The sequence below is a fragment of the Sapajus apella genome, unplaced genomic scaffold, assembly GCF_009761245.1.
Source record: "Sapajus apella isolate SASKATOON/1434 unplaced genomic scaffold, GSC_monkey_1.0 scaffold102, whole genome shotgun sequence".
Taxonomy (NCBI): Eukaryota; Metazoa; Chordata; class Mammalia; order Primates; family Cebidae; genus Sapajus; species Sapajus apella.
In genome coordinates, this window is record NW_022437042.1 from 1,592,439 (window position 1) to 1,614,182 (window position 21,744).

A 21,744-nucleotide genomic window follows, 5' to 3' on the forward strand; every position below is an offset into this window, starting at 1 on the left:
TATTGACACAATAATCAGGTTTTACCTTCTTTTGAAAAATAATTACAATGTGCACTTCTATTTTCCCATCTGCAGAATGAGTATTAGACTGTTCAACATATCTTTTCATGATAATTTAATAGTTCCATTATAGTGCTTAACTGAAGCATCTTGGTTTGGTTTTGTTTTAGGGGAGGTTAAGAAAGAAAAGTAGAGAGCAACTGTATTAAGTACACAACAGGGATTCTTTCTACTAATTGTATTGTTTCATCTCTTTGAGAAGCCTATACTCAGTACATTGCTGCTGCCTGACCAATTATCTTTCAAGTTTCAAGTTTGAGATTTAATTATCTTTGTTTGGGGAAAAAAAGATCAATTTTTTTGTGTGAGACTTAATTGTCTTTTTTGTAGACTTAATTGTCTCCAAATACCTAAAGGTCTAGTGAAGAATTAACAGGCGTGCAGCCACAATTCAGAGGAGAGACAGAGCTCTGGTTCGAGAAGAATTCCTGTTGATTAGCTTTTCCAACACACCCTGATGGTCTCAACGAATGACAAATAGACAGTTGTTCTACTGATATAAGTCAGAAGAATGACAGTCACTTTTAAGATTATAACAGGTTGAATCTACAACATACGCATATTTCAAAACATCATGTTTTTCAGTTTTTGTCTTTTATTTTTAATTTTTGTGGGTACACAGTAGATGTATGCTTTAGGGATGGATACCCCATTTACCATGATGTGATTAAAATATTATGTTTTATGTGGTAAATTATATATAACTTTTATTTGTCAATTAAGAATAATGAACAAAAAAGATATGACAGGCACCAAAAGGGGACAATATACAATTTAATAATGATGCAAAATTGAAAATTTCAGCAAGATTGAGTCTGTAGTTTCAAATATATAAATGTTTCATTATAAAAAATCGGGAAGACAGGTACACAAATGCTTTCTAATAATGTAATACAATAAGAACCAATAGCATGGGTTACTCTGTCCCCTTCATATTTTAATGATTTCAAATAAAAGATTATGTTTCACAGATTTAAAGAGAAAAAGGCATAACATACTAAGAATGCAGTTTTTAAAATATTGATCCTATACATATGTGTAATATAAACCCCAGTTAAGCTTCTCATTTTAATTTTAAAATTGCTTTTTAAAGCAAAAGAGATGATCTGATCTAGCCATTTTCCCTCTAGGGAAAAACATGAATATTTTTATTCCAAAATATTTATACATTATACATACACTTTAAAAAAAGATTATATTTCATATTTTTCTTTTTCCAACAATGATTGACATGTTTATGTTAACAAATATCAAATCTTTCACAAATGCCCCTTTTTCTTTGTAAACGCAAACATATCCCCTACGACACTATTTTTATTTTCCATTGCTAATTCATCTGCTGTCTCTGTTATTTAGAAAAGCAGAAGTAAAATAATAATAACTCATCTTGTAAAAAGAGCAAACTAACACAGAAACAGAAAACCAAACACATGTTCTCACTCATAAGTGGGAGTTGAACAATGAGAACACATGGACACAGGGAGGGGAACATCACACACCGGGGCCTGTCGGGGATGGGGGCTAGGGGAGGGAGAGCATTAGGAGAAATACCTAATGTAGATGACGGGTTGATGGGTGCAGCAAACCACCATGGCACATGTATACCTGTGTAACAAACCTGCATGTTCTGCACATGTACCCCAGAACTTAAAGTATAATTTTTAAAAAAGAGAGAGGGATGCCAAGATACTAATGAAATGAGCCCAGGTACTGTATCCCCCCTTTATTTTTATTCATCAAATAGATTTTATTCCTCTTCTCTAAAGCATAAGTAGATAATATATTTAAAAAATAATTATGGCTTATTTAGTCAAAAGCAATGATTGTATCTGATCCATTATTTTCTTCCACTAAAAAACAAAAACAAACAAACAAAAAAAGCCTTCTTGGCTTATCTGCTACCCTCCTGACTTTAAAATATTCCTGCAAATATTTTACAATTGGAATTGAATAATGTCAGTAGGTTCCATTCCTACTATGTATTACTTCTTTTTCCCTCTGAAAAAAAGAGTAGCTAAGTATCGTTAGTTGTGTAATTTCTTGTTTTGTCCATAATCCATTCAAACTGCTTGTGGAGGTATATACTCAATGCTCAGGATCTGCACAGCTCTGCTCAGCCAAGACACCGGGAGCTTTTATCCTTTTCACAGATTTTATTATTTTACGTCCCTTTATGCTATCTTTTTTTTAAATCATTTAACCTTTCTCAACATAATCTGGAGTCTCAAAAGAAAAGAAGTTGAGGCAACTAGAGTATTTTTAACAAATCTGGAGTATCCTCTATTCCAAGCTTAATTTATACCTTTGACAAATTTTCTGCTTTTGTAAAGTTTTACACTTATTTTCACAACATATAGTGTCCCTTTTAAAACATTTCATAACCTATATTTTTATATGCATAAACGAACAACCCCACTATCCAATTTCATATTAGTGAATTTTATTCCACATTATGTCTATCTTTATCCAAATGAGATCTATCAATTCAGATTGTTTTTAAACAAATTCTAAACATCTTGTTTGTATATAATTTTCTAGATATCCTAGTTCTGTCTAAAACGAAGCTCCTTCTGACTATCCACATTGTTGTATACAAGAAGGCCGTAGTTTCTCTAAGGAACTTTTATTATCTAATCTTCTAGTGGAGTATGCATACATTAAAAGAAAAAGGGAGAGATTCATTATCCTCGACAATTATCATCTGCCCTCTATATATCTCCTTTTTGCTTTCATTCATAAATATTTTCCCCTATTTAAGAAGACTTTCAAAAATACCTGTACATTCAAAATAAGTCCTTTTACTATAAAATCATTTTCCTTCACCAAATTTGTACTCATTCAACAGATTTATATAAACATTTTTGTCTGTTTCCATATACCTATGCAGCTCTGCTTTAGGCAAATTGTTCAGTTTCCAATTAGTTTTTCAGAGTGTCCTTAAAACTGCTTCTATTGATTTAAACTCATCATCTTTCTGGTCTTTCTATCTCAAAACTTATCTTAGTTCTCTATTTTTCTGTCTCTGTGTTTGATTTAAGAGGGTCTTGTCTGTCCTCAATTTATTTAATATTTCCCTTTAATATTTATAGAAGACTATAAATCTCCCCATATCTTTCTTTATTTTCTTCTCCATATCCTGGAAAATAATAGCATCATTTAATGCTATTTAATACTGGAAAAATAGCATTAAAAATATGTTTTTTCTCTTCTCTGTATTAAACTTACCCAATGTATCAAAACTTCAACCTTTATTAAATAGAAAGTGATACATAACTAATACCAGGAAACAAAGAAAGACTGAAACATAATAATGAGTTTGATAAATTTTCAAATGATCATATTAAAACAGAAGAGAATATGACTTGACATTACAGGATTGTAATATGGAAATCAGAGAAGCTATGAATAATTTGTATAAAAATTGGATGTCAATAGCTTTCAAGTGAAGTATAATGCTATTGTGAAAAAATCTACACTGATACTGTCAGGTATTTAAAAGGAATCTGATAAACAAATCATTCAACTAAATTCTACATTAGAACAAACTTACTAGCATTTTAGTAATTCTAGTTTTGATCATTGTCATTTTGAAAAGGAAGTAGAGAAAAAAGACGCATCTTGAAAAGAATAATGAAAATTACAATTGAAAATATGTTATATGAACAAAGATTAAGGAACTAAAGAAAGTTAAGAAATAGCTTTACTCCAATGTTATGTAAATGTAATGTATTAGATAAAAAACAATACCAGCTATGGTTTTATGAGGCCACTCTTCATTTTATTCAAATGACAGAAAAAGGAACAGATGCATTTAAGTTAAAAGAAATATATAGGCTGGACATAAATGTTTATATTAATTGTAAACTCTGTGCTCATTATTAAAGTCTGCTTAGACTTTAAAAACGTCTTAAAGGCTTTCTACCACTGCATTATAGCACAACTTCTGGCTTTCAGAGACTTCTTTGATCTGATCCCAACCTAATTTTTTATTAGTTCCCTATATACTCTGACCCATCTTATCAGGTCATTCTCCAAACTATCTCGTTGGTTAAAAAAACCCAGGCTTACTCCTTTTCCAGTACTTTTATTGATGCCATTATTTTTCACTTGGAATATCCTCCCTCCTTCAAAGACTAGTTTAAATTTGACCTCCTTATTGCTGCTGTTTTGTAGAAAAGGGATTTCATCATGTTACCCAGGCTAGTCTCAAGGATGCCCCCTAACTGCCACCTATCTCGGCCTCCCAAAATGCTGGGATTACAGATGTGAGCCACCACACCTGTCCAAATTTGACCTCCTTTGTAAAGCTATCTCTCACACAACCATCTCTAAAATAATTAGGAATTTTTAGTCTGGATTTCATCATTTCTTATTCAATTATATCCTATACATTTATGTTTCCAGTAAGAGAGATTAGATTTACATCACCTCCTGAAACTCTTTAAAATCAGACAAAATATATGAAAAAAAAAAAAACCTTAAAAACATTGAAGGAAAAGGATCTGTGAAAGATGAGAAACAAATTAGGTGAGGCCTGTGACTGTCTAAACTTACTGCCTACTGATTGCAGATAGAGGTACAGTGAGTGGGAACAAAGGCAAAACCTAGTATTTCTCCTAGAGCTGAGAGTCTGGAGAGGTCGAGGCAGATAGGACAGAATATAAGAAGTGAGATCAGCACAGAGAGAGGATTCCAGAGATCAAAAAGCAGTCACCTTCAAGTATTTTGGCGAGTAATGATAAGCATATTTATCTGCAGAAAAAAAAACACCAAAAAGGTGGACAAGGAATACTCTCCAAGGCTCACAAAGGGCTGGAAGTAGTTTCTATTCAAATCATAAGAATGGAAACCTTACAAGGCTGGGGCCTTAGGTAGAGGACTCAAAAGGATTTTGCCTCAGTACTGGGGGAAAGTTTGCTCTAGAATAAATGCTGGCCTGGTGCAATTTCACAAAACTTAAAAGTAAATGAAAACCACATGCTAATGACAGCAGATGAATTGGGAAATAAAATCAGAATGTAAACATCCACCAACCTGATGGGAGTCCTTACCCCACCCCAGCCCCTACCTTATATTTTCTAGTATACCCGACCTGGACTTAAGACATCATAGAACCTGGAAATAGTCACCTGACAAGAGACAGAAAAAGCTCCAGGAGAAGCCTTCTACTTCTGTCTTAAAAAGAAGAAAAAGATTCTTAAAGCTCAGAGAGCATGGAGATAATCCAGTTTTTCTTTTCTCTCTCTTCTCTCTTCTTTCTCTCTCTCTCTCTCACTCTGTGTGTGTGTTCTCTTGAGCCCCAATCCTACGGCAATTTCAAGGCACTGGTGGCAAGAAGAGTGACAGTGGAGACAGTGGGGGTAGCAGATGCCTGCAACCCTGAGAAAGAGAAACCTTTATCCTTGATCAGAGAAGCTGTGATTGCCCTTCTGTGGTGAATAGCCAATGTTTTTCTTCTCTCTTTATCTTTGGGCCAAGATATGGGTGCAGCTATGATAACTGTGTGGCAAAGCACGGAAAATAAGGCCCCCAGCTTTCAGGCCAAAGAGCCAAAATAGAGCCGTGGAAACTGGAAAGAATCCCGGACATGGTACAGGTGGAGGAGAATGGAGAAGAGACCTCACAAAGTTCCATACCATGGAATACTGCTCAATAACAAAAAGGAACAAACTATTGACATACGAAAAAGTGAATGAATCTTGAAAATATTATACTAAGTAAAAGAAGCCTCAAAAGCTTACAGACTATATAATGTCATTTATGTAACATTGCCCAAAAGACAAAAATAAAGTGAAAGAAAATAAATCAGTAGAAAATAAATAAATAAAAATAAATCAGTAGTTTCCAGGGTTAAGGATGGTGGTGGGTATAACTACCAAGGGGTAATATGAGGGAGTATGCTGAGGTCATGGAATGTTTCTGTGTCATAATTTTGTAGATTAAATGAAATGACATATATGTTGAAACTCATAAAAGTATGTACTAACAAAAAATTGACTTTTAATGTATGTTAATTTACAAAAATAAAAGTGAAAAGATGGTAAAATATATACAAAGCTAATACCAATTAAAATCAAGCTAGCATGACTACAATATCAAACAAAATAGATCTCAGAGCAAAGAACAGTACCAAAGGTGAAGCAGGTAATTTCATAATAAAGGTCAATTTACCAAGAGAACATAAATTCCTTAAATGTTTGTATGTTTAATAGCAGAGTTTCAAAATATATGAAGCAATCTCTGAGAAAATTGCAAAGACAAATAAACAAATTTACAATTATAATTGAAGATTTCTTAATAATTGATTTTAAAGGTGACAGATATCAGCAAATATACAGAAATTAGCAAGGATACTGAAATAACACTGCCAACCAACTTGACCTAATTGGCATTTACAGAATATTTCACCAAAGAACAGTAGAATGCAAATTATTTTCAGGCATATGTGAAACATTTACAAGATAGATCATTCTGGGCCATAAAACTAGTCTTAAAAATTTTTAAAGGATTCAAATCATATAAACTCTTAATATATTCTCTGACCCCAACTTAATTATATTAGAAATCAAAAATAGAAAAATCTCTGAAAAACCCCCAAATGTTTTGAAACTAAAACATACTTCTAAATAACCTATGAAGAAATCAAAAGAGAAACTAGTAAGCATTTTGAACTAAATGAAAATATAACATCAAAAATTGTGGAGCAGCTGAAGCTGTACTTAGGGGAAATTTATATCAGTCAACGACTATATTAAACAAGAAGAAAGATCTCCTATGAAAGATCTGTTTTCTCCTTAAAAAACTAGAAATAGAAGAGCAAATTCATCCCATATTACACAGGAGAATTGTAATAATAAAGATCATAGTGGAAATCAATGAAATAGAAAACAGAAAAACAGATGGAAAGCAATAAGACCAAAAGCTGTTCCTCTGAGAAGACTCTTAAATCTGATAAAACTCTAACAAGGCTGACTGGGGGAAAAAGAGAGAAAATACAAATTACCAATGCCAAGATTAATAGAAATGGCATAATTAGAGATTCTACAGGTATTAAAAGGATAATAAGGAAATATGAACAACTTAATGCCAATAAATTTGACAACTCAGTTTAAATGGACAAATTCTGTGAAAGACACAAACTACTAAAGTTTTAGAAGAAATAGATAAGCTAAATAGCCACACGTCTACTATAAAATTAAATTTTAATTTAAAAATCTTTCCGCAAGGAAAACTCTAATTTGAAATGATTTCACTGGTTAAATCTATCAAACATTTAAGGAAGAAAGAACGCCAATACCCCACAAATAAATCCAGAATGTTAGGAGGAAGGAATATATCTCAAGTTATTCTACATGGCCAGCATTATTCTAATACCAAAACCAGACAAAGCCAATCAAAGAAAGCCAAGATCAAAATCTATTGGGCACAAAGATGTAAAAATTCTTAAGAAAATTTTAGGAAGCCAAATTTAGTGATATGTAAGAATAATACATCATGACCAAGTGAAGAGTTTATACCTCCAATGCAAGCTTGTTTTCACAATCAGAAATTAATCAATATAAATCACCATATTAACAGACTGAAAAAGAAAAATGTTAAGATCACTTCTCAATAGCCACAGAAAAACAGGCACTTGTCAAAATGCAACATCTATTCCTAATTTTTTTTTAAAAAATAAACTCACCAGATGTGATGGCTCATGCCTGTAATCCCAGCACTTTGGGAGGTCAAGGCAGGAGGATCACTTGAGCCCAGCTGTTTGAGACCAGCCTGGGCAATATAGTGAGACACTGTCTCTACAAAAAAAAAAAAAAAAAAATTAAATGAGTCAAGTGTGGTGGCACATACATATAGCCCCAGCTACTCAGTAGGCTGAGGTAGGAGGATTGCTTGAGCCTGGGAGATGGAGGTTGCAGTGAGCCAAAATCATGCAACTGCACTCCAGCCTGGGTGGCAGAATGAGACCTTGTCTCAAAAATATTAAAAAATTAAAATAAATTTTCAGCAAGCTAAGAATAAGACAGAAGTTCCTCAAACCTACAGATAACATCATATTTAATAGTGAAATACTGAATGCTTTTCCCCCTAACATCAAGAACAAAGCAAGACTGTATAGTCTAATCACTTCGATTTACCATTTTTCTGGAGGTTTTAGCCAGTGCAATAAGGTAAGGAAAAAAAGGCATTGGACTGGAAAGAAAGAAGAAAAGAAAATAAGAAAAAAAAAAGAAAGGAAGGAAGGAGAAAAAGAAAGGAAGGCAAAGAAAGAAGGAGAAAGGAAGGAAGGAAGGAAGGAAGGAAGGAAGGAAGGAGGGAGGGAGGGAATATTTGTAGGCAAAATGATTGTCTATGTAGGAAAACCTATAGAATTTACCAAAACAAAACAAAACAAAACAAAACTCCTAGAACCGATAAGTCAGTTTACCAAGGTTGCACAATGGCAGATCAATAATGAATAACAAACTGTATTACTATATACTAGCAACAATCCGAAATTCTAATTGTGTATTACAGCATATTTGACTTTCAAGTTGGTATGTGCTAGCCTTCTCTATCACTTCAACATTTGCAAATAACCAAAAATACTCAATTGAGAGAGCAGGACAAGAACACACCAAAGTAGCCTAAAAAGGGAAAGTGTCAGACAGTCTTTCAACTTTCACCCTAAAGATGCATACTCAGTTAGAAAAACAGATGCATACTCAGTTAGAATAATAATAATAATTAATTGTACCCCAACCTCAGTGCCCCAAGAGCTATGCCCAAGAAAAACTAGACTCATTTCCCTATATTCTAGCTGTGATTCCAGAAATGAAAATAAATTAAAAGTATCATTTTCATAAAATCTACAGGAATCTAGACTACTTGAACTCTTATTTTATAAAATATAAATTATCCTAATCATTATACCTCTATTTCTTATGTTAACAACGTATTAACAATATATTTTTAAAGTTGTTTATTTTATGATCATAATGTTTAGAAATAGGATACAGTTCATCAACATGACATTATCAGCAACCCAAACATTCACCTCAGGACAAACACCCAGAGAAGTTAACTCAGGGAAAGGCAACATATGTTAATCTGTATATGCTCTTAAAATAACCCATTTCTTTAATAGTCTATTAGGTAGATGATAACTTAAGACTATAAAATGATATCTTACATTGACTTTAGAACTAAAAATGAACAAGTAAAGTAAATAGCTATAAGGGAGGAAAACACAAGCGGAGCAGTTCAATAGGCACCAATCTTAAAATGAGAAAATGTCAACTAGAAGCCTACATAGCCAGAGTAACGAGACATTTTCAACTTTAATAGGTTTGAGTAAGTATTGCCAGTGTTCAGAAAATGATTTGTTTCCATATACTGTACCTAAGTATTCTATAATGAATATACACTGCCACCAGCTGAAGCATTGATACCCTAGTTATGGCCTCCAGGTCTTAAGGATGATTAACATTTTTCTGTTTGTTTTTTTTCAGTTGGGTAAGGGAAGAAGGGCAGGCCAGCAAGAAGACATTCTGCGTAATTCTGCTATTTCTATCAAGAATGAAGTATTTATTATATCATTCATTCCAAACTATCTTTTGTCCTTGCTAATACATGTTTTTACAATGGTTAATGAACACAGTATTTCTAGACATTGTATTTTAAAAGGTAAGACAATTTAGAGCAAGACTAGTAGAAATATAAATACAAATCTATACCATCTGAAATCTGAGTTCAAGCCTCAATATTTAATACTTACTGGCTATGTGAACTTGGGCAAGCCTCCTAATCTCCCTGAACTTCAGTGTCCTTATCTATAAAATAGAGATAACAATTCTTGCCTTTCTACCTCATAGCATTTTTTCAAATATCAATGGGGAAAGTAAATATGACAGTGATTTATAAGCTCCCATCCAAATTAACTTCTCCCACAAACAATATCAATAGCAGCACTAAAAGCACACTGGGTACTTTCTCTGTCCCAGGGCTAAGCTCTTTATATGCATTATTTCTTGTTATAATTTAATTTTTAATTATAATTGACACATAATTGTACGTATTTATGGAGCACAATGTGATGTTTCAATGCATGTATACATAGTATAATGATTTGATCATTATATTACTATATCCATCATCTGAAACATTTATCATTTCTTTGTGGCTTTGTGGCAACAACATTCAAAATCTCTTCTAGCTTTCTTGAAATATACATTGCAGTGTTATTTTACTAGTCACCTACTGTGTAATAGAATATCAAAGTTTGTTCTTAACTGTAACTTTGTACTCATTGACTAATCTTTCCCAGTCCTCTCCTCTCCCTGAACCTCCCCAGCCTCTGGTAACCACTATTATACCTTACTTCTATGAGATTAACTTTTTTAAATTCCAAAATATGAGTGAGAACATGCAGCATTTGTCTTTCGTTGCCTGATTTATTTCACTTAACATAATGTCCTCCAGGTTCATCCATATTGCCACAAATTACAGGATTTCATTCTGTTTTATTGCTTAATGGTATTCCATTATATCTGGCTATCTATCTATATCACATTTATAAACAGATGTAGATATAATTTTTTTCTTTATCCATTCATTTGTAGATGATCATTTAGATTAACTCCATGTCTTAGCTATTGTGAATATCACTGCAATAAACATGAATGTGCCAATGTCTCTTCAACATGCTGATTTCCTTTGGATATATACCCAGTAATGGGATTGCTGGATCATATGGTAGTTCCATTATTAGTTTTTTAAGGAACTTCCATACATACCGTTTTTTGTAATTGCTGTACTAATTTACATTTCCACCAACAGTATATAAGAGTTCCCTTTTCTCCACATCATCACCAGAATTTATTTTTTGTCTTTTTTATAATAACCATTCTAACTGAGAGGAGATGATTTTGCATTGTGGTTTTGATTTGCATTTCTCTGATAATTAGTGTTGTTGTGTAATTTTCCACGTACCTGTTGGTCATTTGTGTGTCTTATTTTGAGAAATGTCTATTCAGGTATTTTGCTCATTTTTAATTGGGTTATTTATGGGGTTACTTTTTGCTATTGAGTTCCTTATACATTTTGGATGCATAGATTGCAAGCACTTTCTCCCATTCTGTAGGTTGTCTCTTCATTTTGAAACGCAAATGGGCCTGAAGAGCCAAAGCAATCATGAGCAAAAATAACAAAATTGATGTCATTACACTACCTGGTTTCAAAATATCCTACAAGGCTATAGTAATCAGAACAGTCTGGTTGTGGCATAAAAATAGACACACAGGTCAATGGGACAGAATAGAGAACCTAGAAATAAATCCATGTATTTACAGCCAAGTGATTTCTTTTATAAGGGTGCCAAAAACACACATGAGGAAAGGACAGTCTAATCAATAAATGGTGCCAGGAAAACTGAATAACCACATATGAAAGAATGAAACTGGTCTCTCCCACACACAAAAATCAACTCTAAATAGGATAAATACTTAAAAATAAAATCCCAAACTATGAAACTACTAGAAGAAAATATAGGATAAATGCTTCATGAAATTGGGCTGGGCAAGGATTTTTTAATAAGACCTCAAAAGTATAAGCAACAAAAGCAAATAGTCAAATGGGAGTACATCAAACTAAAAAGCTTCTATCACAAAGTAATATTTATTTTAATGACAATTAATATGCTAATAATACAAAAGGTGGACATTTATTAAGCAGTATCATGTACTGATCATAGGCATCCAGAAACAACAACTTAGATCCTAGACCTTAAGGAGCTCACTGATAGGTAATATTTATAAGAGACAAAATATTTGAACAGAAGAAGCTGCTAACTCTGCTTGGGTCAAGAAAAGTTTAACAGAAGAGGCACCACTTAAGATGTATCGTATACACCATAAAATACTACACAGCCATAAAAAGAATGAAATGATGTCCTCTGCAGCAACATAGATACTGCGGGGGGCCATTATCCCAAGCAAATTAAGGCAGAAACAGAAACTAAAATATGACATGTTCTCACTTATAAGTGGGAGATAAACATTGGGTCTACATGGACACAAAAACAGAAATAATAAACACTGGGGATTCTAAAAGTGGGAAGGGAGAAATGGGGGAAGAATTGAAAAACTACCTGTTGGGTACTATGTTCACTACTTGAGCAATGGAATCATTAGAAGCCCAAACCTCAGCATCACACAGTATACCCATGTAACAAACTTGCACATGTACCCCCGAATCTAAAATAAAAATTAAGAAATGATAAATAATTGTTAAAAGATAAAAAGGTCATTATAAATCAATTGAGGTTTACCAGATAGGAAAAATAAGGGCCAGGGAGAGGTAATGGGTACAAAAACACTAACATATGAACAAACAATATATTTTTAGGGAACAGTGAAAAATCCAAAGCCTTCCAGGCATTTTCCTTGACCCCCTCTCCTACTAAGTCTGCCAAGATAATACAGAAGCAAAGATTATACTGGCTGAATGGATAAAGGATTGGAGATTGGCAAAGCAGTTAGCAGAACAAGAAGGGACCATAAAATTGAAGGTGCTTGGAGAAAGTGCTTGTAAATCATGTATCAGATAAGGGATTTTTATCAAGAATATATATATATGCATACTCATATATATATCACATGAATATTCATAGCTGCATTATTCACAAAAGTCAAAATCTATGAAAAAAGGAATGCTTATCAATGAATGAATAAATACATGCACACATATATATGTAATATAATATGTGTGTGTGTATGAACTGTTAATACTGAGTAATAAAACGATAAATAACCCAACTAAAAAATCTGTAAAGGGTTTCTTTTTCTGTTTGTTTTGGTTTGTTTTCTTCTTTCCTGGTGACTTGGCACAGAACAAGAATAAGACTTTTTTCTTCCAGGATCACATAAAAACGGCCATAAGCACAAATAAAAAGATATTCAACATCATTAGCAATCAGGGAAATGCATATCAAAACTACACACCTACTGGGATGGCTATAATAATACTTTTAAAAGACAGTTAATAAATGGTGGTAAGAATGTGAAGAAATTAAAACTCTCATGCACTTCCAGTGTGAATATAAAATGGTGCAGAAACTTTGGAAAAACTGGCAGTTCTTCAAAAAATTAAACATAGAATTACCACAGGATCCAGTAATTTCACTCTAAGGTATATACCAAAAAGAAATGAAAACATGGCATCATAGACACTTACACATGAATATTCATAGCTACATTATTCATAAAAGCCAAATGTATGTAAAAAATAAATGCTTATCAATGAATGGATAAACAAAATATCCATACAATGTAATATTATTTGAACACAGAAAGGAAGGAAGCATGTTATATGCCACAATATAGACAAACCTTGAAAACATGGTGAGTAATAGAAACCAGTCACAAAAGACCACATATTGTATGATTACATTTATATGCAATGCTCAGAATAGACAGATCTATGGAAACAGAGAAAAAGATAAATGGTTGCTGTATTAATCCATTCTCACACTGCTATAAAGAAACACCTGGAACTGGTAATTTATAAAGAAATGAAGTTTAATTGGCTCATTGTTCCACAAGCTGTATAGGAAGCACGGCTGCGGAGGCCTCAGAAAATTTACAACCATGTCAGAAGGGGAAACAGGCACATCTTACATGGTGAGAATAGGAGGAAGAGAGTGAAGGCGGAGGTGCTACACATTTTCAAACAACTAGATCTCCTGAGAACTCACTATCATGAGAACAGCAAAAGGAAAAACAACCCCCATGAACCAATTGCCTACCACCAAGCCCCTCCTCCAACACTGGGGATTACAATTTGACATGAGATTTAGGTGGGGACACAGTGCCAAACAATATCAGTTGCCATACTGAGGAAAGAGTTGGGGGGGGGGAAATGGTGAGTGACTGCTAACAAATATGAGGTTTTTTTTTTTTTTTTTGAGGTAATTATAAAGTTCTACAATTAATTGTGGTGATAGTTGCACAATCCTGTGAATATACTAAAAGTCATTGATGTGCGCACTTTAAATGGGTGAATTATATGGTATGTGAATCATATCTCAATAAAGCTGTTATTTAAAAAACAGGTTGCTAGGAAGTGTATGATTCAATGAATTGCCATAGGATAGGACAATAAGAGAAAGATACTGACCACCTGGAATAATAGAGAGAAGTCAAAGAATAGAAAGTTTCCATGAGAAATAACCACAGATGTAATAGTAGCCAAGAAGTGAGGGAAATAAAATAATCCTTGATTTTACCAATCACTACTTAAACTAACCCTAATCTTTCTTACTTGAGTAAAAGTCATTGGCCTGCTAACTCAGTCACGGATTGATTAACCTAGAATTTGTTCAAGATTCTAGGAATCCAAGCCAGTTAGGTATCAAATGACTTTCCAGTAATTTTCTTTGACAGTCTAGTTTGTTGAAGCCATTTAATGGTGATGAGAAACCTGCTAGATCTGCTCAAGCCAACCAGATGGATACCTTATTTGGTATACCCATAACTTCTGATCAGCTCTATTTCCTGTGAGACCTTCTCCACTTAGCTCAAGTGGAAGGAAAATAAATGAATATTTATTATACACCTTATTTCCATAAATTGTGACATTTAATCCTCAAATCTCTTACCCAGATTATAAATAAAAAAGTTGGGCCAGAGAGTATAAGTGACTATTTCAAAGTCACATAACTAGCTAATAAGGGGCATGACTAGAAGTCTAGTTTTGGCTGAAATCCACGTCCTTCTCACTACAAGTAGGCAGTGGGTACTCTTGCAGAGTGAAACTTATTACAACAGTTTCTCCCCATGGATCAGTTCCCCTGACAGCTACTTTCAAAGTCTTTTGAAGCTGGAATTTGTGTTATTGCTAATTTTAAAACAATGATAACATCTACACAGTAAACACTTTTCTAGCTTGTTCCCTTGACAACCACACACCTAAGATTAGATACAAAAATGTTCCTTGTTAGTGTTTGGCCTTAAAAATCTCCATTTATGAGAACATAATTTTTAAGACACTTTTAAACAGAGCATACAAGAATTTTAATAGCAATATAGAGAGGTATCTCTATGATACCACAGGAAATATTATAACAACATAAAAATATCGTTCGAAGAAAAATTATCTTCAGGTAACACAAAATTTCAGGTTACTTTCACATCACTGTTCTTTCTCAGACTGGACCAACAAGCTAAGGTGCGCTGGAGCTAAGGGCTCTGAGACCCAGCTACACTTGTTTGGTCAGTTGTTATATATATATATGTATTATTACAGAGGTTATTATACAGAAAACTATTTCCATTGTAAATAAAATTAAACACTGTAAGATTTTACGGAGCAAAAGATGACATTATTCATCAGTTTCCATAGTGTTTCCATACCTTTTGCTACACATTCACATTCATATGTATATATGTTGTATAATTTTTCTACTGATAAAAAGGATTATACAATACATATTGCCCTGTTACATTTTTAACAGCTTTATTGAGATATAATTTGAATACCATACAATTCACCCATTTAAAGTGTACAAATCAATGGTTTTAGTATATTCACAGATATCTGTAACCATTTCCAGAGTCTACTTTAGAATATTTTTATAGCTTTAAAAAGAAACTCTGTATCTTTTAGCTTTCACTCTCATATCCTCCCAATTTCCCAAGCTGTAAGCAACCACTAGTCTACTGTATGTCTCTATAGATTTCTTTATTGTGGACATTTAATAAAATTGGAATCACATAAAATATGGACTTTGTTGACTAGCCTCTTCCACTTAGCATAATGTTTTCAAAGTTCACCCATATGATATAGCATGCATTAGTACTTCATATTTCAATATAACTGGATCATATTACCTTGTATGGATATATCACATTTTCCCTGTTACTTTTTTATTTGGTATCTTATATTATTTCCATTCAATATGTACAGATATTACTCTTTTTAGTGACTGCACAGTATTACATAGTTTTGATGCAACATAATTCATGTAACCATTCACCTGCTGATAGAAATTTAAGTTATCTCCAATGTTTATCCACTGTAACAGTAATTTATAACCTACATAAAATTTATAGGGAGAAAAGAAAAGGCCATGACTCTTGGCAGGAGAAGGTGCCTTCTCTAGAACAATGGTCTGAAAAGTATGTTCCTTGATCTGCAGCATCATCTAGGAACTTGTTAGAAATGCATATTTCTGAGTCTTATCCCCAGATATTTTGATTCAGAAATTCTGGGTTGGGGCCTAGTGTCCAGTGTTTTAAGGAGCCCTCTTAATGATTCTGAAGTGCACTAAAATTTCAGAAGCATTGTTCTAAATCTCTCTCACTGTACTACCGTGGCTATGATTGTTTGGTTTAAAGTAAATTTTAAAAATTAGCAGGACCAAAATAATTGGCTTTAACTCATGACTGCTATTAACATTACATAAGGCAGGAGTATAGTGGTGAGGTATTTCTTATTTTTCTTCAGCAAGAACACTTTAATATACCAAAAGCATTTCTTCCTCACACACTTTTCCTATCTGTTTGATCCCTTATCCTCTCCCCTCATAATCTTGAAAAATCAACAAGTAAACCATTTACACAGCTTTAAGATGCCAGGAGATGGAGAGATTTTCCTTCCTGACTCTCACATATTGATTGATTATAACCACAGGACAACGAACCTTACTAGATAGACCCCAGCTCCAACTAGAAACTGAAATACTAGGAAAATACGATTTTACTAAATTCAAAGATTGAAACAAGAAGGAAATTTAGAGGTATGCTAGTCAAGAGTCATATTTTGGAGATAAGGAAAATGAAATTCGGTGAAATTACATTTAAACACAGAGGATGCACAGCAAGTATAAATCTCATCCCTCATTATATTATATTCTATATACAGCTTTACTATAATGGTTCTTGATCAGGGATATGCATGAAATCCATCTGGGGATATTTCTTTTAAATATGCATTTAGAAAGACATTTTCCTTCTCTTACTAAGGATAGTAAGAGGACCAATGTAATTTAACTATCTTTAGAAGACATTAATGGACATCCAGTATCATATTGATCTCTAATTCAGCAATGCTCACAGAAGTCAGAAAAGGTCCAAAAAAGTCAAAAGTACTTAGGCTTCTGATCCTTATGCTAAATAGCTCCAGATTGCTGTGTTTCATATTCTTTTGCCTTTCTACTGTGTTTCTGTCCCCTGCTTTGATTTTAGTTATTACTTGTTACATGTATCAGTGGGTTTGCATCCAGCAGTCCTAACCTCTACTTTCACAGCTACTACTTCCAATATGAGTTGAGACACCAACTAAATACAACCTTTAGAACCATTACAAAGATGTTAGTAAAACAGGCTGTGAGTGAGGAACTACAAAATTCACTGCAGGGGCCGGGCGTGGTGGCCCAAGCCTGTAATCCCAGCACTTTGGGAGGCCGAGGCGGGTGGATCACGAGGTCAAGAGATCGAGACCATCCTGGTCAACATGGTGAAACACCGTCTCTACTAAAAATACAAAACGTTAGCTGGGCATGGTGGCGCATGCCTGAAATCCCAGCTACTCAGGAGGCTGAGGCAGAATTGCCTGAACCCAGGAGGCGGAGGTTGCAGTGAGCCGAGATCGCGCCATTGCACTCCAGCCTGGGTAACAAGAGTGAAACTCCGTCTCAAAAAAAAAAAAAAAATTCACTGCAGGGACTCTGTAATACTTACTTTGACTACACTGGAATGAAATCAAACATGGTATTCTGTAAAAAAAAAAAAAAAAAAAAAAAAAAAAAAAAAAAAAAAATGGCACACTAGCAAAACGTCCTGTACACGAATGAAACAAAAAATTGACTCTGAGGATTTTTTTAACCTCAGGAATGTATGCATTCCTCCATAAAGATTTCTCTCCTGGTTAGTTTTTATTCTTTGTATTTTTTATTTAACGAACTTCACTTTTTAGAGCAGTTTTGAGTTCACAGCAAAACTGAGCAAAAAATAGTTACCATGTATTTCCTATCCACATGTACCCACAACTTCCCCAGCTATTGACATTCTGCACCAAAAAGTCCATGGTGGGTTTTTAAAGCTATGTAAATACTACCAAAGGGACAGCTTAAATTACCTGTAACACCACAGAACTGTGGGTATTGCTGGTAAAGATGCGTGTAGGTCCTGCCTTGGAAGACTGCAAATGGGATGAGAGGCCCATTTCGCTGCCTCCAAGGGACAATTTCATGTGTTGGTCTTCCTCTTCCACGAGAGATCTGAAAGTTGTTTTAAATAAGAAAGAAATGCAAATTAAAACTTGTACAATTCACAATGAGATTATTTAGAAAAATAATCAGTCACTATTGCCAATCATATGACTATGCAATATGGTAAATATTGTTTCATGTTATTATAGGTTTGTGCCACTCTTTATCTTAGAAGAAATGTATAATTGTAAAATGCTTTCCAAGGACAGAAAGTACAGATGATAACTGAGAAATCAACTTAAAAGGTGGTTCAAAATTATAGTCACAGAGTTTTTAAAGGCCACAGTAATTACTGTTGATATTTTACTATTTAGATAGCAATGCCATCAAATTGTGTTGCCTAAAGTTAAAATTAATTTGGAACACCTAATTTGGGAAAGATAAAAATAACAGCTACCATTTATTGAATACTCAGTATGTATCAGGCACTTGCCAATAAGTTTATACACAGACTAAATAAAGAAGGGTCGAAAACCACTTACCTAGGGTCACAATGTTATTAAAGTAGCTGGCCCAGGCTTTGAAACTAGATCTAGTCTGATTCCAACTCCAAACCCCCATTAATAAAAGTAAAAGATTAATTGTGATATATTAATGTATTACTTCCTCTTCTGTTTTTAGTAATAGTTTTAATCAATCCCAACTGAACAAAATTTTTCACATGAAATAGTTTCTTTTTCTAGCAGTAACTCTTACCAGTTTGAGATTGGTTAATAACTACAATCTAGTCACATTTCCATCTTTTCAAAGAAATGAATACTAAAAATATAAACAACAATAATATAAAAATATTACAACAATAATATTTTCAAGGGGCATATAACCAAGAGTGAGAAACTTTAATCAGCAGGTCACTTAATTGCAAACAGAATATGACAATACATTTGATAGTTTAAAAATCTCAGATTATACTAAAAATGGGCCATGATTAACAACCTTCCATCATTCCTTAGAAGAGATCTTGTGTTTCTCCATAAGCATACATTGCTAAAATAATTTCTGGATCACCTGCCTAAAGGTGGGGAGCCCATGGCTGAAGAATTTGGTTCCATATTCATTATATAGACTGCTAAAAACACTGCTAAAATAGACATTAAGAAAAAAGAAGGAAAGCAGATTTTCAAATGTTAGAACTCTTCAATTGCTTTGTAATTTACTCAATTTAGAATTATTTGCTTTTTCAACTGTCTAACTGAGCTATCCAATATCAGAATGGTTTCACCTTTTTTTCCTATTACACCTATAAACTAAGTTGATCAGTTATAACAAGAAAAAGACTATACTAAAGATTCTGCTTTCTGAATTATGACACCAAGTGGTTTTAAATCTTGTAATAATTAGCAAAAAGTCTGGCCTTAAGGGTGACATAAATTCATCTTAATGATATTAGAGCCATAGTATAACTAAAAATGAATTAATAATATATAACTATGTTTAATTTAATTCTGATGGATATTTAATAAAGAAGAGAATAAGATTTTAAAAAGCAGAAAAGAAAATGGATATAGTCTTCCACCAGAGTTTCAGAGACAGCTTTAAAGAGAATTAAATTATATTTGTGATGTATAGCACATACACACACTTCTAAACAACGTTTTTGGACAGACGCTTACAATTACAGAATCTATTGGAAAAGTCAGAAATTGATTGATGGTGACTGGTATCCCTAACCAGAAAATGTCTATTCATCCAGAATTATATTAATAGGATATTCAAGCAGACCATTTTATTAGTTTCTGTATTCCCTGCACAGAGCCTGGTACGAGAGACTTAATATATGTCCTCTGAATGAATACAGAATCTTCTTTCTGTAGATCATTCCAAAGACATTTCTTTATTATGCAGTGCTTAAATGACCATCAATTATCATTATTATAAAACTGCAGATGTAAAAGGGATGGGAGTAAAGCTGAATTCACATTGCCACTATGACATTTCCTGGAAATTGCTTTTTTGAGTAAAACACAGATAACAACTTGTTTACTTTGTCATTTGTCTCTTGCTCTTAACAGAAAGTGAAAATGCAGCCCTTTCTTGGCAATATAATATGCCTGCCTTTTAAATTAATTACTTCAAAAGCTGAAGAAACCTGCACTAAAGTTATCTTTTTCATTATGTTTTATCAGTATCTTTTGACTTTTTAACATTCACAACACTCCCTACTAATTTTTGCATTGGTAACAGTACATGCCATGTTAACCTTCATAGCAGATTCAATATTCCCATCTATCTCCCCTTTAATAAGTTTATTGATTGGATGTGAAGAGCACTGCTCTTCAACATTGCAAGGAGATAACACTTCTCTGCAAACCCCAAGCCACAATTATATCAATTTATGCTTAAAGGAATTATTATCTGAGTAATTCCAAGAAAAAAATAACAGCTTTTTAATCTGATTTTCTTTCAACTCATATAGTTAAATACAATATACATACAAGTCATTTCCAATGTGGGGAGGGGGAGCAGGAGGCATTTTGCCCCTCCTCCCACCCCCGCATTGGTAACATCTGCAGACATTTTTCACTGTCACAACTGCGGATGCTGCTAAACATCCTACAAAACACAGGACAGTTCTCTAGGTCAAAGTTTCTCAGGCAAAAAAAGTCAAGTGCCAAAGTTGAGAAATCCAAATATAAAGGAATTGACTGTCTCATGAAAATTTTTCACAAGCAATTTCATGTTTCAAATAATTTCCCAGTCATAGGGTTGAATCCATGAGGTAATGCTAGCAATATGAAACACAGCAGGATTATTAATTACCACTAATTCTTCCAAGGCTACCTAATAATTCATCTGCTCTCCTCAGGCCCATCAATTTGAAAACTCAAGTCTAATAATAAATAAGTAGATAATGGCTTTGAATTTTTTAAGAAAATTATGCAGCAAAGCTTTGGTTTTACATAAGCTCATGTAAGAATAATAGTTTCCTAAATCTGCATAAAATAGTTGTTATTTGGATCCAATTTTACATGTTAAGTTAGAATCTGGCAAATTCTGTCTAAATAGTCCCATTTCACCAACCATATAAAATTACTCATGGGAGAGACTATATTAACAAATTTCTTTCTAAAAATTAAACCTCTCTTTTCCCTGCCATATTACAGTCTGCATGCCACCCCCGCCTACCCCATCACCACAGCACACATCTTATTCTTGAAACAATGATCAACCATAAAGCACAAGAGCAGTCTTTCACAAAGTTTGCATGAATCACTCAACTGTGCTTCCTAAAAGAAAACAATTACTTTTTTGATGAGTATTAGCTTAGAGATAGAGGCACTGTCTGATCATTTTACTGAAAGCATTGTAAATGTGTTCAAACCAAACATACACAGACTGTGGCATTTCTCCGCACTGCACTTAGAGACAAAGGAAAAAAATGTCTAAGACATTGTCATATGTTAACAAAGGGCTGTCAACATTGTAATCTTGCCTAGAAA

The 21,744-nt window shown here is 33.5% G+C and overlaps 1 protein-coding gene across 10 annotated transcripts in view; it reads right to left on the reverse strand.

The window, feature by feature from the left end:
• The window catches only part of KLHL13 (kelch like family member 13), a 201,091-nt gene that overhangs the window by 27,289 nt on the left and 152,058 nt on the right, over positions 1 to 21,744 (reverse strand). For all 10 annotated transcript variants that reach the window (XM_032258331.1, XM_032258332.1, XM_032258323.1 and 7 more), the window contains one exon: positions 18,172 to 18,313. In XM_032258331.1, the coding sequence (XP_032114222.1) occupies positions 18,172 to 18,313 (142 nt within the window). The remainder of the gene's footprint in view (positions 1 to 18,171; positions 18,314 to 21,744) is intronic.